Source organism: Colius striatus, chromosome 19, assembly GCF_028858725.1.
Source record: "Colius striatus isolate bColStr4 chromosome 19, bColStr4.1.hap1, whole genome shotgun sequence".
NCBI lineage: Eukaryota > Metazoa > Chordata > Aves > Coliiformes > Coliidae > Colius > Colius striatus.
In genome coordinates, this window is record NC_084777.1 from 10566610 (window position 1) to 10584654 (window position 18045).

Here is an 18045-nt window from a genome sequence, read left to right on the forward strand (position 1 = left end):
CCCCTCAGTGCAAGAGGTGAGGGAAAGGGGACAGAGTGTGGGACTGCACACTCGGGTCAGAGAGCAGGTGCTGCAGACAGACACAGCAATGGACTGAGCTGCACTTCCATTTCCTTCCATTTCACCAGCAGCTCCCTGTAACAGTCTCCTTTTCCTCCTAAATGTATGGCAGTCTCAGGAGTCTTGAGAAGAGGTACAGCTCTGACCTTGTGTTAGGGCTGTGCAAAGCTGGGGGGGGGCTACTCAGGCTCACAGGACTGAGCTCCATGTGTTGGTGGGTTTAATTGTCACTCCTTTTACCTGGGGGGATTGCTGTTTGCTTTACTGAACTGCTTTGCCTCAGCCCTGCTATGGTTCTTACACTTGAATCTGAATAGACCAATAGATCTATCTAATAGATCAATCCTAGGTTGATCTAATTCATTACCCAGAGAGGGACAAAACCTGGCCTGGGACTGCTCTTGCAGCGCAAGTACAGTGCTCCAAGCTAGAGGGGAAGACATGTGCCTCCAGCCCTCCTGGCACTGCTCCTGCAGGAAGGAGGCTCTGGGGAGCTGGAATGCTGTCCATGTGTGGACACACAGTAAGCTTCCAGCTGCTGAGACCAGGCAAGATGACCCAACAACCTCTCCTTTGAGAAAAGGCAAAGAGCTGAATGAAAACATCATTGAAAGCCAGTTTGACCCAGGAGCCATGAGCTGAAGCACACAGGGGAACCATGGCAGGCAGTGTGTGCATTTGCCAGGAAGCAGCCAAACAGCTCCAGTTATTCCTGATGGCTCAGGGGACTTTTAGCTTTCAGCTTTGATGATTTCTCCTGCCTTGACAACTATTTGAATGAAAACATTTGTTCCTCAGCATTCATAGTGTAAAACACTTGGTGTCTGTTTTGGTTAAAAGGAATCACTGCTACTGCAGCCCAACATAACCCAGACAATGAATGGTGCTTTGCCCAAAGCACTGACAAGAAACACGTGCCATACCTTTCACATTGAGCATCTGGAGCTGGGCAAGGTCTCCTATTGATTGTGGAAGACATTTCAAAATATTCCTTTCAAGGTTTAGGACCTAAGGTATTAACAGAAAAGAACATTCAGGCTATGCTTTATACAAGTCTCAGGTCTTCTACACACCTGTGCTGCTGGCATGACTTTGAGGCCCAGAAGGATGACTTGAAATTAGCTTCAGACAGTACTTCTTGGGTTAAAAACCCAAAGATTTTCCAGAAGTCCTGGATACAGGGTACATCTAGCTACCACATGCACTGAGGAGCCCCCTTCACAAGCAGCAGCAGCAGCTGAGCTCAGCTGCAGGATCTAGGATCCCCCAGGGCAGCACTCCCCACCCAGCTCCCACAGCAGAGCAGTGACTGAATGTGAAGCTGCACCCAAGCAGAGGGGACCCCTCAGTGTGCACTATGACATGCTGCACTGAGTCCTCAGCATTAGCACACTGGGGAGGACTGGTAAAACCTGAATATTTCGAGCAATCAATGAGACTGGAAGCTCCAGCTCTGCTTGCTTGTAGCATCTGCTTGGCAGAAGAAGCCATTTGGCCCTTGTGCCATGCTGGGACTACACAATCCAGCATTATCTGCTCTTCTCCTGCTTCTCTACTGCTCTTCTGCTCTCCCTCTCCAACAAGCCAGTACAACAGTCAAGATGTGACAACATGAGTACCACACTTAAACTGTGATTAATGATAAACCAAAGAGCAGTAACCCCATGGTATTGCTACCCTGTCACATGCCCTTTACAGACATTTGGGATGCAGCTGAAAGTCTTTTACCTGAAGAGATGTCAGCTGACCAATATCAGCAGGAAGCGATGCCAGCTGGTTGTCATGCAGGTCTAGAACCTGGAAGAGTAGATGATTTCACCAAAGAGGGTTGTGAAAAGAAGTCATGGTGCAAGAATGAAAGGTCATGAATTATCTGGCAATGAAAAGTCCATCCCTTCCAATGGGGCTTTGAAAAGCAGCTGCAGGTTTCAAAGAGACATTGGCACTTAGTTCTTGGAGGTCTTTTGAAAGCTCAAGCCTCTAGACATGGACAAACAAAAGAGCAGTGACACCAAGGGAGCTCTTCCACAAACTAGGTGAATCACCTGGATAAATCACAGAACCACAGAATGGTGGGGTTAGAAGGGACCTTTAGAGGTCATCTGGTCCAACCCCCCCGCAGAAGCAGGTCCCAGCTAAATCAGGTCATGTCCATGGAACTAGAATGGCAGGACAAGACATTTTCTGCAGGATCAGTGAGCTGAACTGCTTCAGTGCTGAGGAGGCCTTCCTCCACAGGCAGAGGTGGGCTGCTGGAGTGACTGTGCCTCTTGTGCAACCACAAGCCCTCAGCATTTATCTGATAAGTACAGCGATGGAGCCTCATCACACACAGTCACCCATCACCAGTTTCATTTGCAAATGACCCACCAGTGCAGAAGACATGGATCTGCCTCATAACACACTCTGCCCTGACTGACCACCACTGTGAGAGGCTGCTGAGGAGGGAAGTGTGGGATAATGAAGGGCATAAATGACTCCTGGGGCTGATTGTGATTTTATGCAAACCACTCAGTGACTGCTATATGTCTACCTTGGGAGGTAAGCACCCAAGGACAGGACAAGGGGTAATGGGCATAAACTGGAACACACAGTTCCACTTAAACACAAGGAGCAAGTCCTTTGGTGCTGAGCTGAGGGAGCCCTGGCCCAGGCTGCCCAGGGAGGGTGTGGAGGGTCCTTCTCAGTAGGTTTCCAACCCCACCTGGACACGTTCCTGTGCCCCCTGAGCCACGGGAACCTGCTGTAGCAGGGACTGGGGCTGGAGCAGCTCTGCAGGGCCCTTCCCACCACCCCCAATCTGGGATTCTGTAAACCTAAGAAAGGCAGCTTTCACACTTTGTTACCAATTCTTGGCAGACAGTTAGACAAGAGCCATTTATGGGCTAGTGTGGTTTAATGCAGGTAGAATGCAAGGACAATGCAGATTAACTGTTAAGAATCACAATTACCTTCAGAGTTCTGAGACTCAGGAGGCTGCAAGACTTTGGAACTAAAGATGTCAGATTATTTGTATGAATAATCAGCACCTGAGGAGGGAAAATGCCATGGAAACGTGAACAGAGAGATGCTGCTGTCTACAACAAGCATATTTGTTGTGATTTCATTGCAGAGGCTGCATAAAACCTTGATATCTTCTTCAGTATCATATAAAATACGGATTTTCACAGAAAGTCACACCTTTGACATGAGATCTAAACAAGAGCCTGGTTTCTTACATGAGAAATGTTATTAAATGGTCTGAGATAGAAACAACCAGCTCTTCTTTCATGTTCTAAAGCACACTGACAGGTTTGGTCCCACCCATATTACTCTCTATGCAGTAAAGTGACCAAACTCATTACAAGCAACTTCTTCTGAAGCAACATACAACCAACCACATGCAGTCACTTCAAACACAACAACAATCCCCAGCATAATAATGGAATTATGTAATCATTTCTGATTGCAGCATTACCTTTTTTTGCAAGACTTTACAGGTTGCAAAGGCCCCATATGGAACCTAAAACCAATTGAAAGAGTCGTGTCAGACTTCTCAAGAAACTCTATTTGAAAGCAATTCTACACCTGTACTTCTTCCACCTGTAAAGGGTGAACAATTAACTTTAATACAAATGCAAGTGACACTTGAAATTACCAGCCCCTGGTGTTGGCCCAGGATGCCAGCACTTCCCAGATAGCTTCCACTCAACCAGCCTGCAATGTCTCTCCACAATGTGACTGTCAGTGTGTGGCACCAAACAGACTGGGCTTTAGGCAGAAGTGCAGTCTGTTCACTGTGCAGATGACTCAGGACATCAGTGAGTCATCATACAAATGTATCCTGTGGATTTACAGCCTCAGCAAACACCCTGCAGTGGTCTGAGGAGAGTGAGCAAGAGGTAGGACTGGGCATCCTCACATGTGCTAGGCTCTGCAGGAGAGGGGCAGGCAGAAAAGGGGTATTGCAGCAAAGTCCAGCCAAGGCTCTAAGCACCATGAGCTGCTCTGCAGCATGGAACTGGCACCTGCTAAGCTGTTGTCCAGAGTTTATTCATGGAAAATCCAAAGGCTAAAAAACAAGACAGAGTTATGTGGCACCAATCCAAAAGGAGCCTCTGGGGATCCAAACCCAGCTGCTGCTATGAATGGAGCTGGCTCAGTGTGCATCCTCTGTCTCTCACCCTTTTACCCAGATTGGCTCATAGACTGTCTCACACAGCTCACAAACCTACACACAAGATGCTGTTGGCTTCTGATCTCAGAACAAAACACCCCAAAGTCTCAGCAAAGCCATTTCACAGCAGACAGCTATCCTCTGGTGCCAAAGCCCTCTCCAAAGAGCAGTGCAGTATCTGTTAGCTTGTTGGGCAAAGGTATCTTGTGACAAAAGGCTACTCAGGTACCAAAGTGTTTTAGAAACACATGAAAAACTGAATAAAAACTGAAAGTGGAACAGAAATGGGCTTCTGCTTAATAGGATTGCCTGGCTGCCAGAATGAAAAGCTGTCTTCCCTGAAAGCCTAGCAATCTGTCACCAGCCACTCACACTCCAGCAGATGGCTTGCTTCTAATTTAGTTGGCTGCCATAAAAGAAGCCAAGTTGGAAGTGAGATTTCAATCCTCAACCAGCAGCCTGGAACCAGGGATGTTCACTTATACAGAAAAATAAGTGCAGGTGACAGACTTTGTGGCTCCAAGATTAGAAACAGTCAGACTTTGGCAAATAAATTCCCTTATGACTTGTAAAATTAGGCCATGGGGTCTCAAACTAGGGTTCTACCAAAGTACTTGGTAGAGGGGATGAGATCACTCTGTCCTTCCCATCTTGTCAAGTGAATAAAGATCCCCAGGGCAGAGAAGTTGTGGAAGCATCAGGTAGGACAAGCAATCTTCCACCAAAAAAAAAGCAGAAGAAGCCCTCATCTGAAAGCCAGAGCTCAGCAGATGTAGGAAGAAGCAGGCCAGTGACAAGGCCATTTCTTTGTCAAGGCTCATTGACATGACATTAAATCTAACAGTAACAAGAAGCAGATGGAGAAGTCAGACTTGTGACATGACACTGGAAGTTGTAGAGAACATACCTCTGAGAGTTCACATTTGGAAATGTCAAGAACATCATCAGCACCAGCTTCTTTTGCCTGGAGAGAGAAGATAAGCACCCAGAGAATTAGACCATGCAGAAATAGATGGCCTCTTGAAGAAACTACTCATCTGTTTTCTCCCTGGAAAATGCAATTACAGTTCTCTGCCACAGCTACTTAATTCAATGATGATGCTACAGAGTGTGTGCTCTCCCAGTGCAGAAAGCAAAAGCAACAGGGAAACCAAACTGCAGAAAAACTCTTTTGGTGCAAGAAATGAATTTCTGCAGGAATCACAGAAGGGTGGGGGTTGGGAGGGACCTTTAGAGATCATCTTGTCTAAAAGCAGGTTGACCAAGGCCAGGACAAACCAAAGCACATCCTAACTCTGCAATTTCAGTTGAGGACGTGGAAAGGAAATGATGGGTTCTCAAGAGGCCTTTCCTGGGAACAGCAACAGACCCATCCTCATCTGTACAGAGCCTGCTGTGTCATCAGCATGTCTCACCCTGCAGCCCAACCTCTGAACTGCACACAGGACCCAGAATCACACACTATTGCCTTTTGGCTCCCATGGGACCTGCAGAGCCAGCTCTGCCATGTAAGAAGGAACAAACACACAGCTTCTGTACAAAAGTGGTTTTGTTCCATGTTCAAATCACCTACATGCAATGCAGCTGCTAACAGCAACAAAACTGGACAAACCTCAGCATGAGCAGCACTGCACCTCTGGAATTATTTTCTTAAATGAAAGGTACTGCAGGAGGCAATCAAACCTGCTTGGTGTTAAAGTCTTCAGGACTGGGTATCTGCCCCTAAACTAAGCACATGCAATACAGAACTAATCCTAGAAGGGTCAGGTTAAGCTACCCCTCTTCAGCACCACAGCAGCTGAACAGAAACCCTCTGAATTTAAAGCTGGTTTCATTATGGGTATATAGCAAAGCCTTCCTTTCCAAAATACCTCACAGACATCCAACAGGCAGTATTTTGTCACTGGTAGCTCTGGGGTAGAGCTCATAGGTTCCCTATGCCAGCACTGGTTCACGGCCTCTACAGCAGAATGGGTGAAATGGTTCAGAAGATTGCTTTTGGGAAGCACACTTTAAACCTGCAGATGCTGTAGGGTGGGTAGTTGTGCTGACCTTGCTGGCATGACAGCAACCTGCTGAGGATCCACTCCAGAGGACATTAGTCCAGGAAAACAAACAGCAGCATCTAACAAGTCAATCCTCTGAATGACAGAAAGATGAGAAGCAAAAGAGGGGCATAGGGGAAGCCAGTTATGATGGGAAAGGGGATGTGATCAACACTTAAAAGTATCTAAAGGGTGGAACCAGGAGGATGGAGTGACACTTTTTTCTGTGGTGTTCCCAAGGACAGGAAGAGGGGTAACAGGCACAAGCTGGAACACAGCAAGTGCCCATGGCACAGGAGGAGAAAGCCCTTTGGTGCTGAGGTGAGGGAGCCCTGGCCCAGGCTGCCCAGGGAGGGTGTGGAGGCTCCTGCTCAGGAGGTTTCCAACCCCATCTGGACACGTTCCTGTGCCCCCTGAGCCAGGGGAACCTGCTTTAGCAGGGGGTTGGGCTGGAGCAGCTCTGCAGGGCCCTTCCAGCCCCCACCATGCTGGGGACTAGCCCCAGGGGACAGCAAAGCCCTGGGCAGTGCTTACCAGGCACATTTGGTATTCAAGGCGCTTCCGAGCATCGTCGCTGGGCTTCTTCTTCCGGAAGAAAAGCGGCATCTTCAGTTCCAAGCGGAGCTCTGTCTCCGTGCCACGGGTGCTGAGCGTAAATAAAGGCAGGGGGCTCCTGGAGTATGTGTTTGCTGGGGAGCCTGGACTACACAACAGTGCTCTGGGAAGTGGGGGAAATAAAAAAGAATAAAGAAAACCAAAATCACTGTCTCAGCAATTGTCTTTGTGCAAGCCCTTCTCTGGCTTGATCAAACAGGCAGACGCCAGCACACCTCCACGGTGGAAGTGGCAACATGAGCTGCAAAAGCACTGCCCTGTCTCTGAGAAGGGTTCACTGTCTTGGTCACTGAGGGATCAGAAAACACAGGATGCACTCTAGGATAGGAACTAAACAAGCTGTAAGTGTAGCAAGAGGTCAAGCACCAGGCCTCCATTCAGCACAGCAATAAGCAACTGTAAAATGCTCTGGAATTAAGCTAGGCTAGAAATGGGAACAACTCCTAATCCTGAGAGCACCACAGGTGAGGATAAACAAGACCCAAATGCAGTTCAAAATACAGGTAACTGTTTGCAAGGGACTTGATGGCAAAGGAAGAAGCTCTTTAGAAGGAAACATCTTACACAAGGAGAAACTTCTTTGCTGTGAGGGTGAGGCCCAGGCTGCCCAGGGAGGGGCTGGAGGCTCCTTCTCAGGAGGTTCCCAAACCCCCCTGGACAAATTCCTGTGCCCCCTGAGCCAGGGGAACCTGCTTTAGCAGGGGCTTTGGCTGGAGCAGCTCTGCAGGGCCTTTCTCACCCCCATCATTCTATGGTTCTGATTCCTTGGCTGCTGAGTACAGCAGAGCCTCCTGTGGCATTCACACAGCTCTCCCAGCCACTTCCTAGGGGGATCACAAAGACCAGACACTGAAATTTGGATGCTCAAACTTCTCAGCTTTAAGAGTTGCAAGTTGGCAAAACACTTGATTCACTTGCTTACTAAGCAGCAGCAATGTACAGGAACGCTTCCCCCATTTCAGTCACACAGTGAGATGAAAAGAGTCTGCTTAGACACCCAACAGCTTCAAGTCAGATTTGTGACAGATTTACAAAGCCAAATCAATTTCCAATAGTGTCACAATGGCCTGCACAGCTCAAAGAACCTGACTGCAGAAAAACTCCCAACTACAAACCAGAGCCAAGGGCTGCTGGCCCAGTCAGGTCCTGGGATGAGCTATCTGTCCTCCTGGGCACTTAGGAGCTTCCCCCAGGCTGCATGTCTCCAGGGCACAGTGTCATACTCCATCCCAGGCTTACAGAGCAGCCAGACTTTCCCCAAAACTATTGTTCCAGGTCATCACAGGACTGAGAGATGGAGAATGTCTGTTCATCCCACTCAGCTGTATGCAAAGACACTGACTGATTCAAGTGTGATGGGAAGAGAAAGTTGAACCAGAAAGAGTGGATGGCAGTAGCAGAACTGGAGGCAGGTGAAGAGGTATCAGCAACTAGAGACAATCCTGGAAGATGACTCTGACTGAGCAGGGGAGGAAAAGGGAGTGTGTTGGCAGATTTTGTAGGAAAAGCAGAAAGCTGAGGCTGGCCAAGAAATGAGGAGAGCAGCTGGTAGTTAGATGAGTGCCAGTTGGGGTGCTGGGAAAAGAGGGACTAGCTGAGCAATAAAATTAAGGAGAGGAGATTCATCTGAGGCTACATGAGAACAGGGGGCAAAAACTGGGACACACAAAGAGTTGGGGCTGCTGGTGAAGCAGGGCTCACAAAGGGAGCTGATGCAGATGGGACTGTGCCTTGCTTGGTGATAAGATTGTAGGAAGATGAGAAAAGAGTTGGAAAAGCAACAGTGAGTCTAAAATAGGGAGGCATGGCTGGGTAAGAAGCCTCAGGGTACAGGAGGAACCTAAAGAGCCACAATCAGCACTGCAGGGCAAAGAAGGTGAGCCCAGGCAGCAGCTTCAGCTGCCAACAGTCCAAATCCAGACAGACACCATGAAGCTTCCATGGGAAGTTTCACTTTGCAGTGACTTTTGTCAAACAGTGTTTTAATAAGCAGTTTAAACCAAAAAACAATACAAGTCAGTACTTCAGTGCACCCACTAGCAAATGGCACAGCTACACAATGCAGCTTCTGGAGTGCTCAGGGGAGCTCATGCTTTGTGCCAACTCTGAGCCTACAAAGTGGTCTCAAACTCCACTGCAAAGCACACACCCACAGGACACAGCCAGAGATGCTCCTCTCTGCCAAAAACTGGAGCTTTATGTAGATAAATCCTTAGTGTAGAAGCAAAACACAACTTCAGTCTAAATGCATTCAAGTGAATCCCCTTGGTTTCTCCCCAGAAACAAGGAGGCAGGGATGTGCTGTTTCCCTGTGCTGCTGTCACACCATGAGCCACAGCAGAAGGTGGCTACAAACAAACTCATTCTGTGCCTTAGCATCAAACTCAAACTGTTTCATGGCTCTTTCCCTGCCATCCCACTTTGCTGCCTTTTGAACAAGTTCAGAGTACTGAGACTCACCACTCCCCAGGAAGGGAAGTAAGAGCCAAAATTCAGAGGATTAAGCAAGAAGGGAAGTTCATTGTCAGGAGCTGCAGACTGGAAAAGCAGGAATGCAGCCAAGAGCCACACATAAACATCACACAGCACAGACAGAAACAAAGGGAAATGTAAAGATGAGGAAGCAGAAGCACAAGCTGCCTGCAGAAGATACCCATAACTCTAATGACTGTGTTCAATCCTCTGCTGAGGACCTTTGGATCCCCTTGGCCCATCTCCCCTTTTCTAACAGTCACCTAGATAGTGGGGAATTGTTATTTTTCACCCAAGAAAATACATAAAGACAGGAAGGCTGAGGGACAGATGGATGAAGAAGAAGAGAATTGTATCGGGGTCAAAAGATGAAGGATCAGAAACTTGTGGAATTAACTGAACTTGCCTTAATGAAAAGAGAGCAAAGCTGTGCCTCTCTGCAACATGACCATCACAGATCTGGAGTGAGCAGCACTCAGTGAAGGGCTTTTGGCATTAGACCATGTTTTATATGATGCAATTTTTATTTATGAAGTTATTGAAGCAATGATGTGTAAGTGCCTGGGGCAGCAGCCTCCTGCAGTGAGAGAGGAGCAATAGACACAGAGGGTGAAAAAGGGCTGGGGTGTGTCCACTGGGCATTTACAGTCTGCTGGATGCAGGGGGTAAAATAAAACCCAGCCTCTAGTCTTACAGATGTAATCAAAGTGAAATAGCAACATGGCTATACAAAAAGACCCAAAATTCAGTTCTGAAAACATTTTGGATGTCATAAATACAGCATGGCACAGTAACAAGACACGATGGGAGTCTGCAGAGAGATTTTCCTTTCCCTGGGAAAACATGCTCAAGGAGCACAGCAATGCAGCAGGGAGCAGTGTCTGGCTCCTGCACAGATACTGCCTAGTCATGAAGGACACAGCCACAGCAGCCATCTCTCAGGCTGCTGGTCTTGCTCCCTGGGAGGAGGGTTACCAAGCAACTAGCAGCAGGTAGCAGTATGCCCTGTAGCCCAACATGCACTTGAGCAAGATTCAGGGAAGTGACAGCTCAGCTGCAGCTTTGTAACTTACTCTCCCACAGCACGTTTGCTCTTCGTGCTGGAGAGCTGCCACGAGAGGTGTAAGAGCCCTGTAATAACCAGGTTCTGCTTGATCCTGTCAGGGACCTTCTCCTGGCAATGCCCAAAGCAAATCTCTCTTCTTCACCAGCTCCAGCTCTGCCTCTCAGTCCTTTCCTTCCCTTAATGTCACTATTCTTCTTCTCTTGAGGGATTCCCAGCAGCGGCCCCCTCCCATGTTCCACACGGCTTCCAAAGGCTATCTCTCTCGATCCTCCTCTTCTTTACTCTTTTATCAGCCAGATCGGAGCCCATCTGTGCCTGAAGGCCCGAGCGCTGCCAGCACCGACCCCGACACCTGAGGAAAGCGGCAGCAATGAGCGAGGGCAGCGTCCCCTCCCGCAGCAAACACCCGCGGCCTCCGCATCCACCGCCCAAACCCCCCACCATCACCTCCGTGCGCGGAGCCCAGGCGCCTCGAAGCCTCGGGAGGGGCTAAAGCCGCTACAGACACCCTCAGCCCCGCTCACCGCTCCCCTCGGCCCCGCTCCCCTCGGCCCCTCAGCCCCGCTCACTGATCCCTTCGGCCCCTCAGCCCCGCTCACTGATCCTTTCGGCCCCTCGGCCCCGCTCACCGCTCCCCTCAGCCCCGCTCACCGCTCCCGGCCGCCATGACGCGGCACCTCCCGCCCGCCCCTCGCCACCGTCACGTCACGTCACGTCACGTCACGTCACGTCACGTCACGTCACGTCACGTCACGTCACGCACGGCACGTGACGTGACGGCGGAGGCGGGTCCTCTCGCGAGATCTCGGCAGCTATATCCGGTGCCCGCGCGCCCCCTCCCCTCTCTCCGCTGCCGCCGCCGCCGTTTCGGGCCTCCCTCAGTCGCATCCGCCGCCATCCGCGCCCCGCGCCGCCGCCATGCCGCCCAAATTCGACCCCAACGAGATCAAAGTCGGTACGTAGCGGGCGGGGAGCGGCGGGAGCGGGCGGGAGGCGATGCGATGCGGGCGCGCGGTGGGGCCGGGCCGGGCCTGGCGCTGACGCGCGGTGCCGTGCCCGCAGTGTACCTGCGCTGTACCGGCGGCGAGGTCGGCGCCACCTCTGCTCTGGCTCCCAAGATCGGACCCCTCGGGCTGGTACGTGCCGCGGCTCCGGGCGGGGGGCGGGCTCCGGGCGGGCGTGAGGCGGCGGTGGCGGCGCTTCCGTGTCCCGGCGCGTGTGTGTGCGCCTGGGCGCTGCCCGGGCCCAGCGCTCGGCCACAGAGGGAAGGGGGGTTTCAGCCCCCGTGCAAGGCACGAGGAGTGCTGAGGCGTGTGGGCTGCAAGCCCCAAGCCATGGGCTTTGTGACAACGTGCGTTTCCTTTGTAGTCTCCCAAGAAGGTGGGTGATGACATTGCCAAGGCCACGGGGGACTGGAAGGGGCTGAGGATCACGGTCAAGCTCACCATCCAGAACAGGCAAGCTCAGGTACCCAACGCCACAAGGGATGGCTTAGTGGTGCAAGCGGCCCACACTCGGCTTGCTCCAGCCACGAGCCTAAATCCCGGCAGGGTCGACTCAGCCCTTCATCCTTCCGAGGTGGATAAAATGAGTTCCACACAGCTGCTGTGTGGGGGGTCTTCTGGGAAAGACCCCAAAGCACCTGCATGAACCTTGTGAGTGTACATGTGTACGTGTTGATCTTTCATGCTATTGCACATGAACCATTTCTTCTACCCAATATGTGATCAGGACTATTTTAAGCAACATTGAAATGACCCAAATCTCCTCCTGTGGTTCTCCAGCCACCTGCCACTGTACCTGTCCTGAACTGTGTGGCTGGTATATTCCAGTGGTGGGCTGAGAGGAAGCCCCAGCCCAGGAAGCAGCCCTCCTCTGCTCGTGGGGAGGCCTGTGCCGAAAGGCTGGCAACAAGCTGCTGCTCCACTAGTGAGCAAACCAAAACTGCAGTGCTCTGGCAATTGGCTTCCCAGGCTCTGCCTGCTCAGCTGAGTGTCTTTGTTAGGTACCCACTTCTGCTTAGAGGAGGGGAAAATGAATCTCTCTTTATTTAGATAGAGGTTGTTCCTTCTGCCTCTGCTCTGATTATCAAAGCTCTGAAGGAGCCTCCTCGGGACAGAAAGAAGCAGAAAAACAGTAAGTTTCTATCTGACTTTTGCATGTGTTTTGGGGCAAAGAAGGGAATGGGAAGCTAAGCTGGCAAAGAAGTGCTGTGGGGCAAGTGTCAGAGCCCAGACACGGCCTGGGACAGCAGCAGAGCTCAGTGTCTTGGAGCATGGGGTAGAACAGCCACCCGCCACTGTACCTGTCAGTCACACAGGGGCTGGTACAATCCAGAGGTGAGCTGACAGAAATGCCAGCCCAGGAAACAGAGTTATTCTTTGTGTGGGTACCTCTGTGCCGAAGGCTGGGAACAGGGCTGCAGGATGCAACCCCCACTGTGGCTGTGTGCTCCTGAGGGCTGGCAGCAGTGCTTCCTGGCTGGGCTCACTGGTGCTGCTGGTTTCCTTCCCAGTTAAGCACAGTGGCAGCGTCAGCTTCGATGAGATCGTGAACATCGCGCGGCAGATGCGGCACCGCTCCCTGGCACGAGAGCTCTCGGGTGAGAATGGGCATGGGGAGGACTCTGTGTGCTGGGAGGGGGCCTCAGCTGGGGCTGCTCTGGCTCCTGGGGGGAGCCTAGAGCTGAGGCTGAGCTCAGGCTCCTAGGAGAGCCCCAGAGCTATTCTGGGGCTGCTCCTGCAACTCAGGGCACCACAGGCACAACATTGTTCTGGCTGTGAGCAGCTGACACACCTCCTGGTGAAGGGAGCATAGGAAACTTGTCCTGGGCTAAAGCACTGAGTAGCTGCATGTTCCCACTGCAGGGACCATCAAGGAGATCCTTGGGACAGCCCAGTCTGTGGGCTGCAGCATCGATGGCAGACACCCACATGACATCATTGATGACATCAATAATGGTGCAATTGAGTGCCCAGCTGTAAGTGTCCATCTGAGACTGAAACTTGCTGCATCATGTTATTTACTGAAGGACTCTACTAATGAGCTGTCTTTGCTTCTTTCCACAGAGCTAGGACTGCAGGAATGTTGCTGTTATGAAGGCACCTTCAGGGTTTTTGTAGCACCTCAAAAACTTAATAAAAGACCCAGCTGTCTCCAGGCTCTGGTGTTGGTTTCCTTTGTCCTTGTCCCACCCTGCATGGCTACTGGGTTTTGGCTGGGGACCAGCTGCCCTCTGGATCAACCAAGCTGTGATGGTTCTTATCCCAGCATGGTGGGGCTGGAAGGGCCCTGCAGAGCTGCTCCAGCCCAACCCCTGCTACAGCAGGTTCCCCTGGCTCAGGGGGCACAGAAACGTGTCCAGGTGGGGTTGGAAACCTCCTGAGCAGGAGCCTCCACACCCTCCCTGGGCAGCCTGGGCCAGGGCTCCCTCACCTCAGCACCAGCTTGTGCCCATTACTCCTTGTCCTGTTGCTGGGTGCTACAGAAGACCTGTCACCCACCCTTCAGGTACTTGTAAGTGTTAATGAGATTCACCCCCTCAGCCTTCTCCAGGCTGAACAGCCCCAGGTCCCACAGCCTTTCCTCACAAGGAAGATGCTCCAGTCCCCTCAGCATCTTGCTGGCCCTGCACTGGCCTCTCTCCAGCAGTTCCCTGTCCCTCTGGAGCTGGGGAGCCCAGCACTGGCCCCAGGACTCCAGCTGAGGCCTCAGCAGGGCAGAGCAGAGGGGGAGGAGTTACACCAGCTTGTGTGCTTGTTTCCTATTTGCTGCTGTGAGATGACTTGCAGCAGCTCAGTTTAGAGCAGTGGATTTGCCTGGAGCTGGTGCTGCACAGATCAGACTTGGCTGAGCTGTGGCTGGGTGAAGCTGTCAGCTCCATGCTCTGCCTCACAACTGAGCACTGGCCCTTGAGTGCTGCAGGAACAGGTCCAGTGCCTCAATTGCTCCAGCAGCACACAAACACCCTGAGGTCTGGGGCTGTGTTTGGATGTGTGGCCCTGTGCTGGAGCAGCTGTGTGTGTGCCCATGGGCCAGGAGGGCTCTGGCTGGCCCCTCTAAATTGAGATCTGAGGTGTGGCTGTTGGTCAGCATTCCCAGGAGCCAGCAGCTTTCCCTGCCTGGCCGTGTGTGTCTTGGCCTTGCTTCTTTCCTGTTCTTACCGAGAGACCTGGCCTTGGTGGCACTGCACGCTTTCTGCTGTAGAACAAGGTAGATTCTTGGCCTTGAAGCCTCTGAAGAGGCTTCTGTTAGTTTAAGGTGATGCTTGAAGTTGTGATTGACAATATTTGACAGTTGATTCTTGTGCCTGAAAGCTCTGCACAGCTGCTGAGGTGCCCTGTGGCAAGATGGTGGGGCTGTGGATGGCACCAAAGACCTTGGTGGAACCTTCCCAGGACAGGCTGCGTTTCCCCAGGGGTTGACACAGCTCAGGGGATGATGTGTGGTCTGTGAGGATGCAGAGAACTCTGTTAGAAGTGAAGTTATCCTGCTCAGAGCACTACATTATGTGACAGATGTTACTAAAAGCCCTGCTGCCAGCAGCATTGTGCCTGCAGTCCACTTCAGCCCTAACAGAACAAAAGTCATGAATGTTAATTTAGGTCCATTTTTCCAAAGGGCAAGAGGATCAAATTCTTCCCAAGATGCTGAGCTACATCAGCCTTGGTCTCAGAAAAATGTTCCTTGAGGTGGCTTTTCCTCCTCTGCCCTGTGCTGACACTTGAGTGATGGCTTCTTTTCCTTACCAGTGTCTCTTCAGTTTTACAAAGTTGTCCTTGTGGGTAGTTTCCAGCCCCAGAGGAAAACTTCCCAGCTGGAACCCTGCTAGTGCAAGCAGGAAAAGAACAGATCTGCTTCTAGGGGAGCATCTTGTGGCATAAACAGTAGCTGGGCTGCTAAAATCTGTTGCATGGGCTCTGGATTATTTAGCAGGACTTGCCTGAGGTCTTTGGAGGGTCAAGGCAGGGCAGCAGAAGGGCTGGTTGTGGTGGGGAATTGCAGCCTGCTGTGTCAGACACTGGGTGCTGAATGAGCCAGAGCCTCTGGAAAGAGGAAAACTCAGGATTCAAATCCATCCCAACATGAAGAAGAGAAGGGGAGTGGAGCATCTGCCTTGTGATGAGAGGCTGAGGGAGCTGGGGCTCTGCAGCTTGGAGAAGAGGAGCCTGAGGGGTGAGCTCAGTCATGTTACAGACACATCAAGGGTGGGTGTGAGGAGGCTGGAGCCAGGCTGTGCTCAGGGATGGCCAATGACAGGACAAGGGGCAATGGGTATAAACTGGAACAGAAGAAGTGACAAAGCAACATAAGGAAGAATTTGTTCTGTTGAGGTGAGGGAGCCCTGGCAGGGGCTGCCCAGATGGGCTGTGGAGGCTCCTTCTCTGGAGACATCCCAACCCAGCTGGATGAGTCCCTGTGTGCCCTGCTCTAGGTGGTGCTGCTCTGGCAGGGGGTTGCACTGGATGAGCTTTGCAGGTCTCTTCCAGCCCTTCAGACTCTGTGATGCAGGGTATGCATCCAACGTGCTGTTCTCTAGCACAGAAGGCACTGTAGTTCCTAAGCAGATGGAGCTGAAGGCTGCTCAGGTGCAGAGCAATTGTGAGCTGGTCTGGTGAAACTAAACTTTATGTCTGCTCTGGCTAAAGCCATGAGCACAGCTTGGGCTGAGCCTTCAGTGCTGCCCCTTGGCACACAGCAGCCTCCTGCCCTAGGAATGTATCACATGCTGCTTGTGAAGTGTAAAATACCCTGTGTTTGCTGTGGGATCTTCAGAAATGACCCTTATTTACACATGATTTAACATCAAAGTGGTGCTTTGACAAGACTTCAGTCACCTGACTGCTCTGCTTCTGTTCAACTATCTACTAGTGAAACAGGTAAAGCTTCACCAAGGTGGGCCCTGGGAAAGGAGAAATCTCCTGGCCTGACCTTGCAAGATCCAAAACACCAGGTCAGCACTGAGGACAGCCAGAAGAAACCACAAATCATGGCAGCTTTCCACCGTGATCCTGCTATGTGAAATGTTCAGTGAAGCAACAATTCTGCCTTGAGCTTGTGTGCAGAAGGGAGCTGCCAGGACCTCTGCTGGGCTGCAGTTCAGCTGAGGGTGAGTGCTGAGGGCAGGTGCAGTTCAGGCTGGATGGTGCATTTGTGATCTCTGAGAATCACAGAATCTGAAGGGCTGGAAGGGACCTGCAAAGCTCACCCAGTGCAACCCCCCTGCCAGAGCAGCACCTAGAGCAGGGCACACAGGGACTCATCCAGCTGGGCTGGAATGTCTCCAGAGAAGGAGCCTCCACAGCCCATCTGGGCAGCCCCTGCCAGGGCTCCCTCACCTCAACAGGGAACAAATTCTGCCTTGTGTTGCTTTGGCACCTCTTCTGTTCCAGCTTGTGCCCGTTGCCCCTTGTCCTGTCATTGGCATCACTGAGCACAGCCTGGCTCCAGCCTCCTCACACCCACCCTTGATGTGTCTGTAACATGACTGAGCTCACCCCTCAGGCTCCTCTTCTCCAAGCTGCAGAGCCCCAGCTCCCTCAGCCTTTCATCACAAGGCAGATGCTCCACTCCAGCATCTCTGTGGCCCTGCACTGAGCTCTCTCCAGCAGCTCCCTGTCCTTCTGCAACTGAGGGGCCCAGAACTGGACACACTATTCCAGATGTGGTCTGACCAGGGCAGGTGGATCCCATCAGGGCTCATGGATCCATGCACATCCAGATTGCTCAAGTGATCCTTAACACAGTCCTCATCAACCAAACCAAACTCCTTTAACCTTCCTCTGGAGTCTGGGGCTCCCGAGGACAGTCTCCTGGAGTCAGACAGAGGCAAACAGCTCCTCTGCACATCTGCCTGCACGTGCTTTAGGAGACAAACCTCAGCAAACCCCTTCCCCTCGCTTTCATGACACAGGGACCAACTTTTCGGCGCTGGCGCCTTTCGTTGCCACTCAGACGTTGGTCACAGATCACGGCAATCAGTAACAGCTCGTCCTGCTCCGTGGGGACCGTGGGCGACTCCAAGCCCAGGAGCAGCGTCTCCGACCCCCCGCGCTCCCGCCCCTCCTGGAGCTGTGCCAGGGATGCCCAGCAGCAGCCGGGGTGCCCTCGGCGGCGCTCCAGCGTTACCGGCGGCTTTCCTCGCGTCTCGGCATTAGCGGCCGCCCGCCACGTTTCCCCTCCGAACCTTTTGCCTCCCCAGCGCCGGTGTCCCACAGCCTGGGCGGCTGCCGCTGGCCCCGCGGTCGCCACGGCGGGCCGGGGGCTGCAGAGGGGCCTCAACGTCCCGCAGGAGCCGGTCGCTGAGGGGAACCGCGGCGACGCGCGGCTGGGCCCCGGCCCTGGAGGGGAATCCCGGCCGCAGGGGACGGGGGCCGGGCCGTGCCGTGCCGTGCCGTGCCGCGCCGCGCCGTGCCGTGCCGCGCCGGGGCGTGCGGCGCGGTGCCGTTCCGTGTCGTGCCGCGCCGTTCCGTTCCATGCCGTTCCATGCCGTTCCGTGCCGGGGCGGCGCGTGCCGAGCCGAGCCGTGCCGGGAGCGAGCGGCCCCTTTAAGCGCGGCCCCCGCCGCCCCCCCGCGCTGGCGGCACAAAGCTTCCCGCGAACGTGACGTCACCGCCGCGGCCGCCCTTCTC

General features: G+C 52.5%; 2 protein-coding genes and 2 non-coding genes across 8 annotated transcripts in view; 3 read left to right on the forward strand and 1 right to left on the reverse strand.

The window, feature by feature from the left end:
• Positions 1-11105, reverse strand: part of LRSAM1 (leucine rich repeat and sterile alpha motif containing 1) — a 28648-nt gene extending 17543 nt beyond the window's left edge. For 4 of the 5 annotated variants that reach the window (XM_062011359.1, XM_062011360.1, XM_062011358.1 and 1 more), the window contains exons 1-8: positions 11066-11105; positions 10422-10766; positions 6796-6979; positions 5124-5180; positions 3518-3562; positions 3012-3089; positions 1789-1857; positions 984-1068 (exon numbers count right to left, since the gene is read on the reverse strand). In XM_062011359.1, coding sequence (XP_061867343.1) covers positions 984-1068; positions 1789-1857; positions 3012-3089; positions 3518-3562; positions 5124-5180; positions 6796-6867 — 406 coding nt within the window. In that variant the 5' untranslated portion in view covers positions 6868-6979; positions 10422-10766; positions 11066-11105. Of the gene's footprint in view, positions 1-983; positions 1069-1788; positions 1858-3011; positions 3090-3517; positions 3563-5123; positions 5181-6795; positions 6980-9754; positions 9837-10421; positions 10767-11065 lie in introns of those variants that run through there. The other variant, XM_062011362.1, reaches the window with a different exon arrangement.
• A 125-nt stretch (positions 11106-11230) lies between these two features.
• Positions 11231-13573, forward strand: RPL12 (ribosomal protein L12). The gene is made up of 7 exons (XM_062011481.1): positions 11231-11369; positions 11477-11550; positions 11783-11881; positions 12469-12550; positions 12930-13016; positions 13282-13394; positions 13483-13573. The coding sequence occupies exons 1-7, from the start codon at positions 11333-11335 to the stop codon at positions 13486-13488; spliced, it is 498 nt and encodes a 165-aa protein (XP_061867465.1). The 5' UTR covers positions 11231-11332; the 3' UTR covers positions 13489-13573.
• LOC133627325 (small nucleolar RNA SNORA65) lies at positions 12202-12330 on the forward strand. The gene has a single exon (XR_009820080.1). It is a non-coding gene; the product is annotated as a small nucleolar RNA SNORA65 (small nucleolar RNA).
• Positions 12707-12833, forward strand: LOC133627324 (small nucleolar RNA SNORA65). The gene has a single exon (XR_009820079.1). It is a non-coding gene; the product is annotated as a small nucleolar RNA SNORA65 (small nucleolar RNA).
• Positions 13574-18045: the final 4472 nt, after the last annotated feature.

Bases quoted from the DNA above. Each gene is read 5' to 3' on its own strand.
- RPL12 (XM_062011481.1), top strand. From the start codon at position 11,333: ATGCCGCCCAAATTCGACCCCAACGAGATCAAAGTCG. The intron at 11,551-11,782 runs GTACGTGCCGCG...TTTCCTTTGTAG, and splicing joins AGATCGGACCCCTCGGGCTG to TCTCCCAAGAAGGTGGGTGA. The intron at 13,017-13,281 runs GTGAGAATGGGC...TTCCCACTGCAG, and splicing joins CCTGGCACGAGAGCTCTCGG to GGACCATCAAGGAGATCCTT.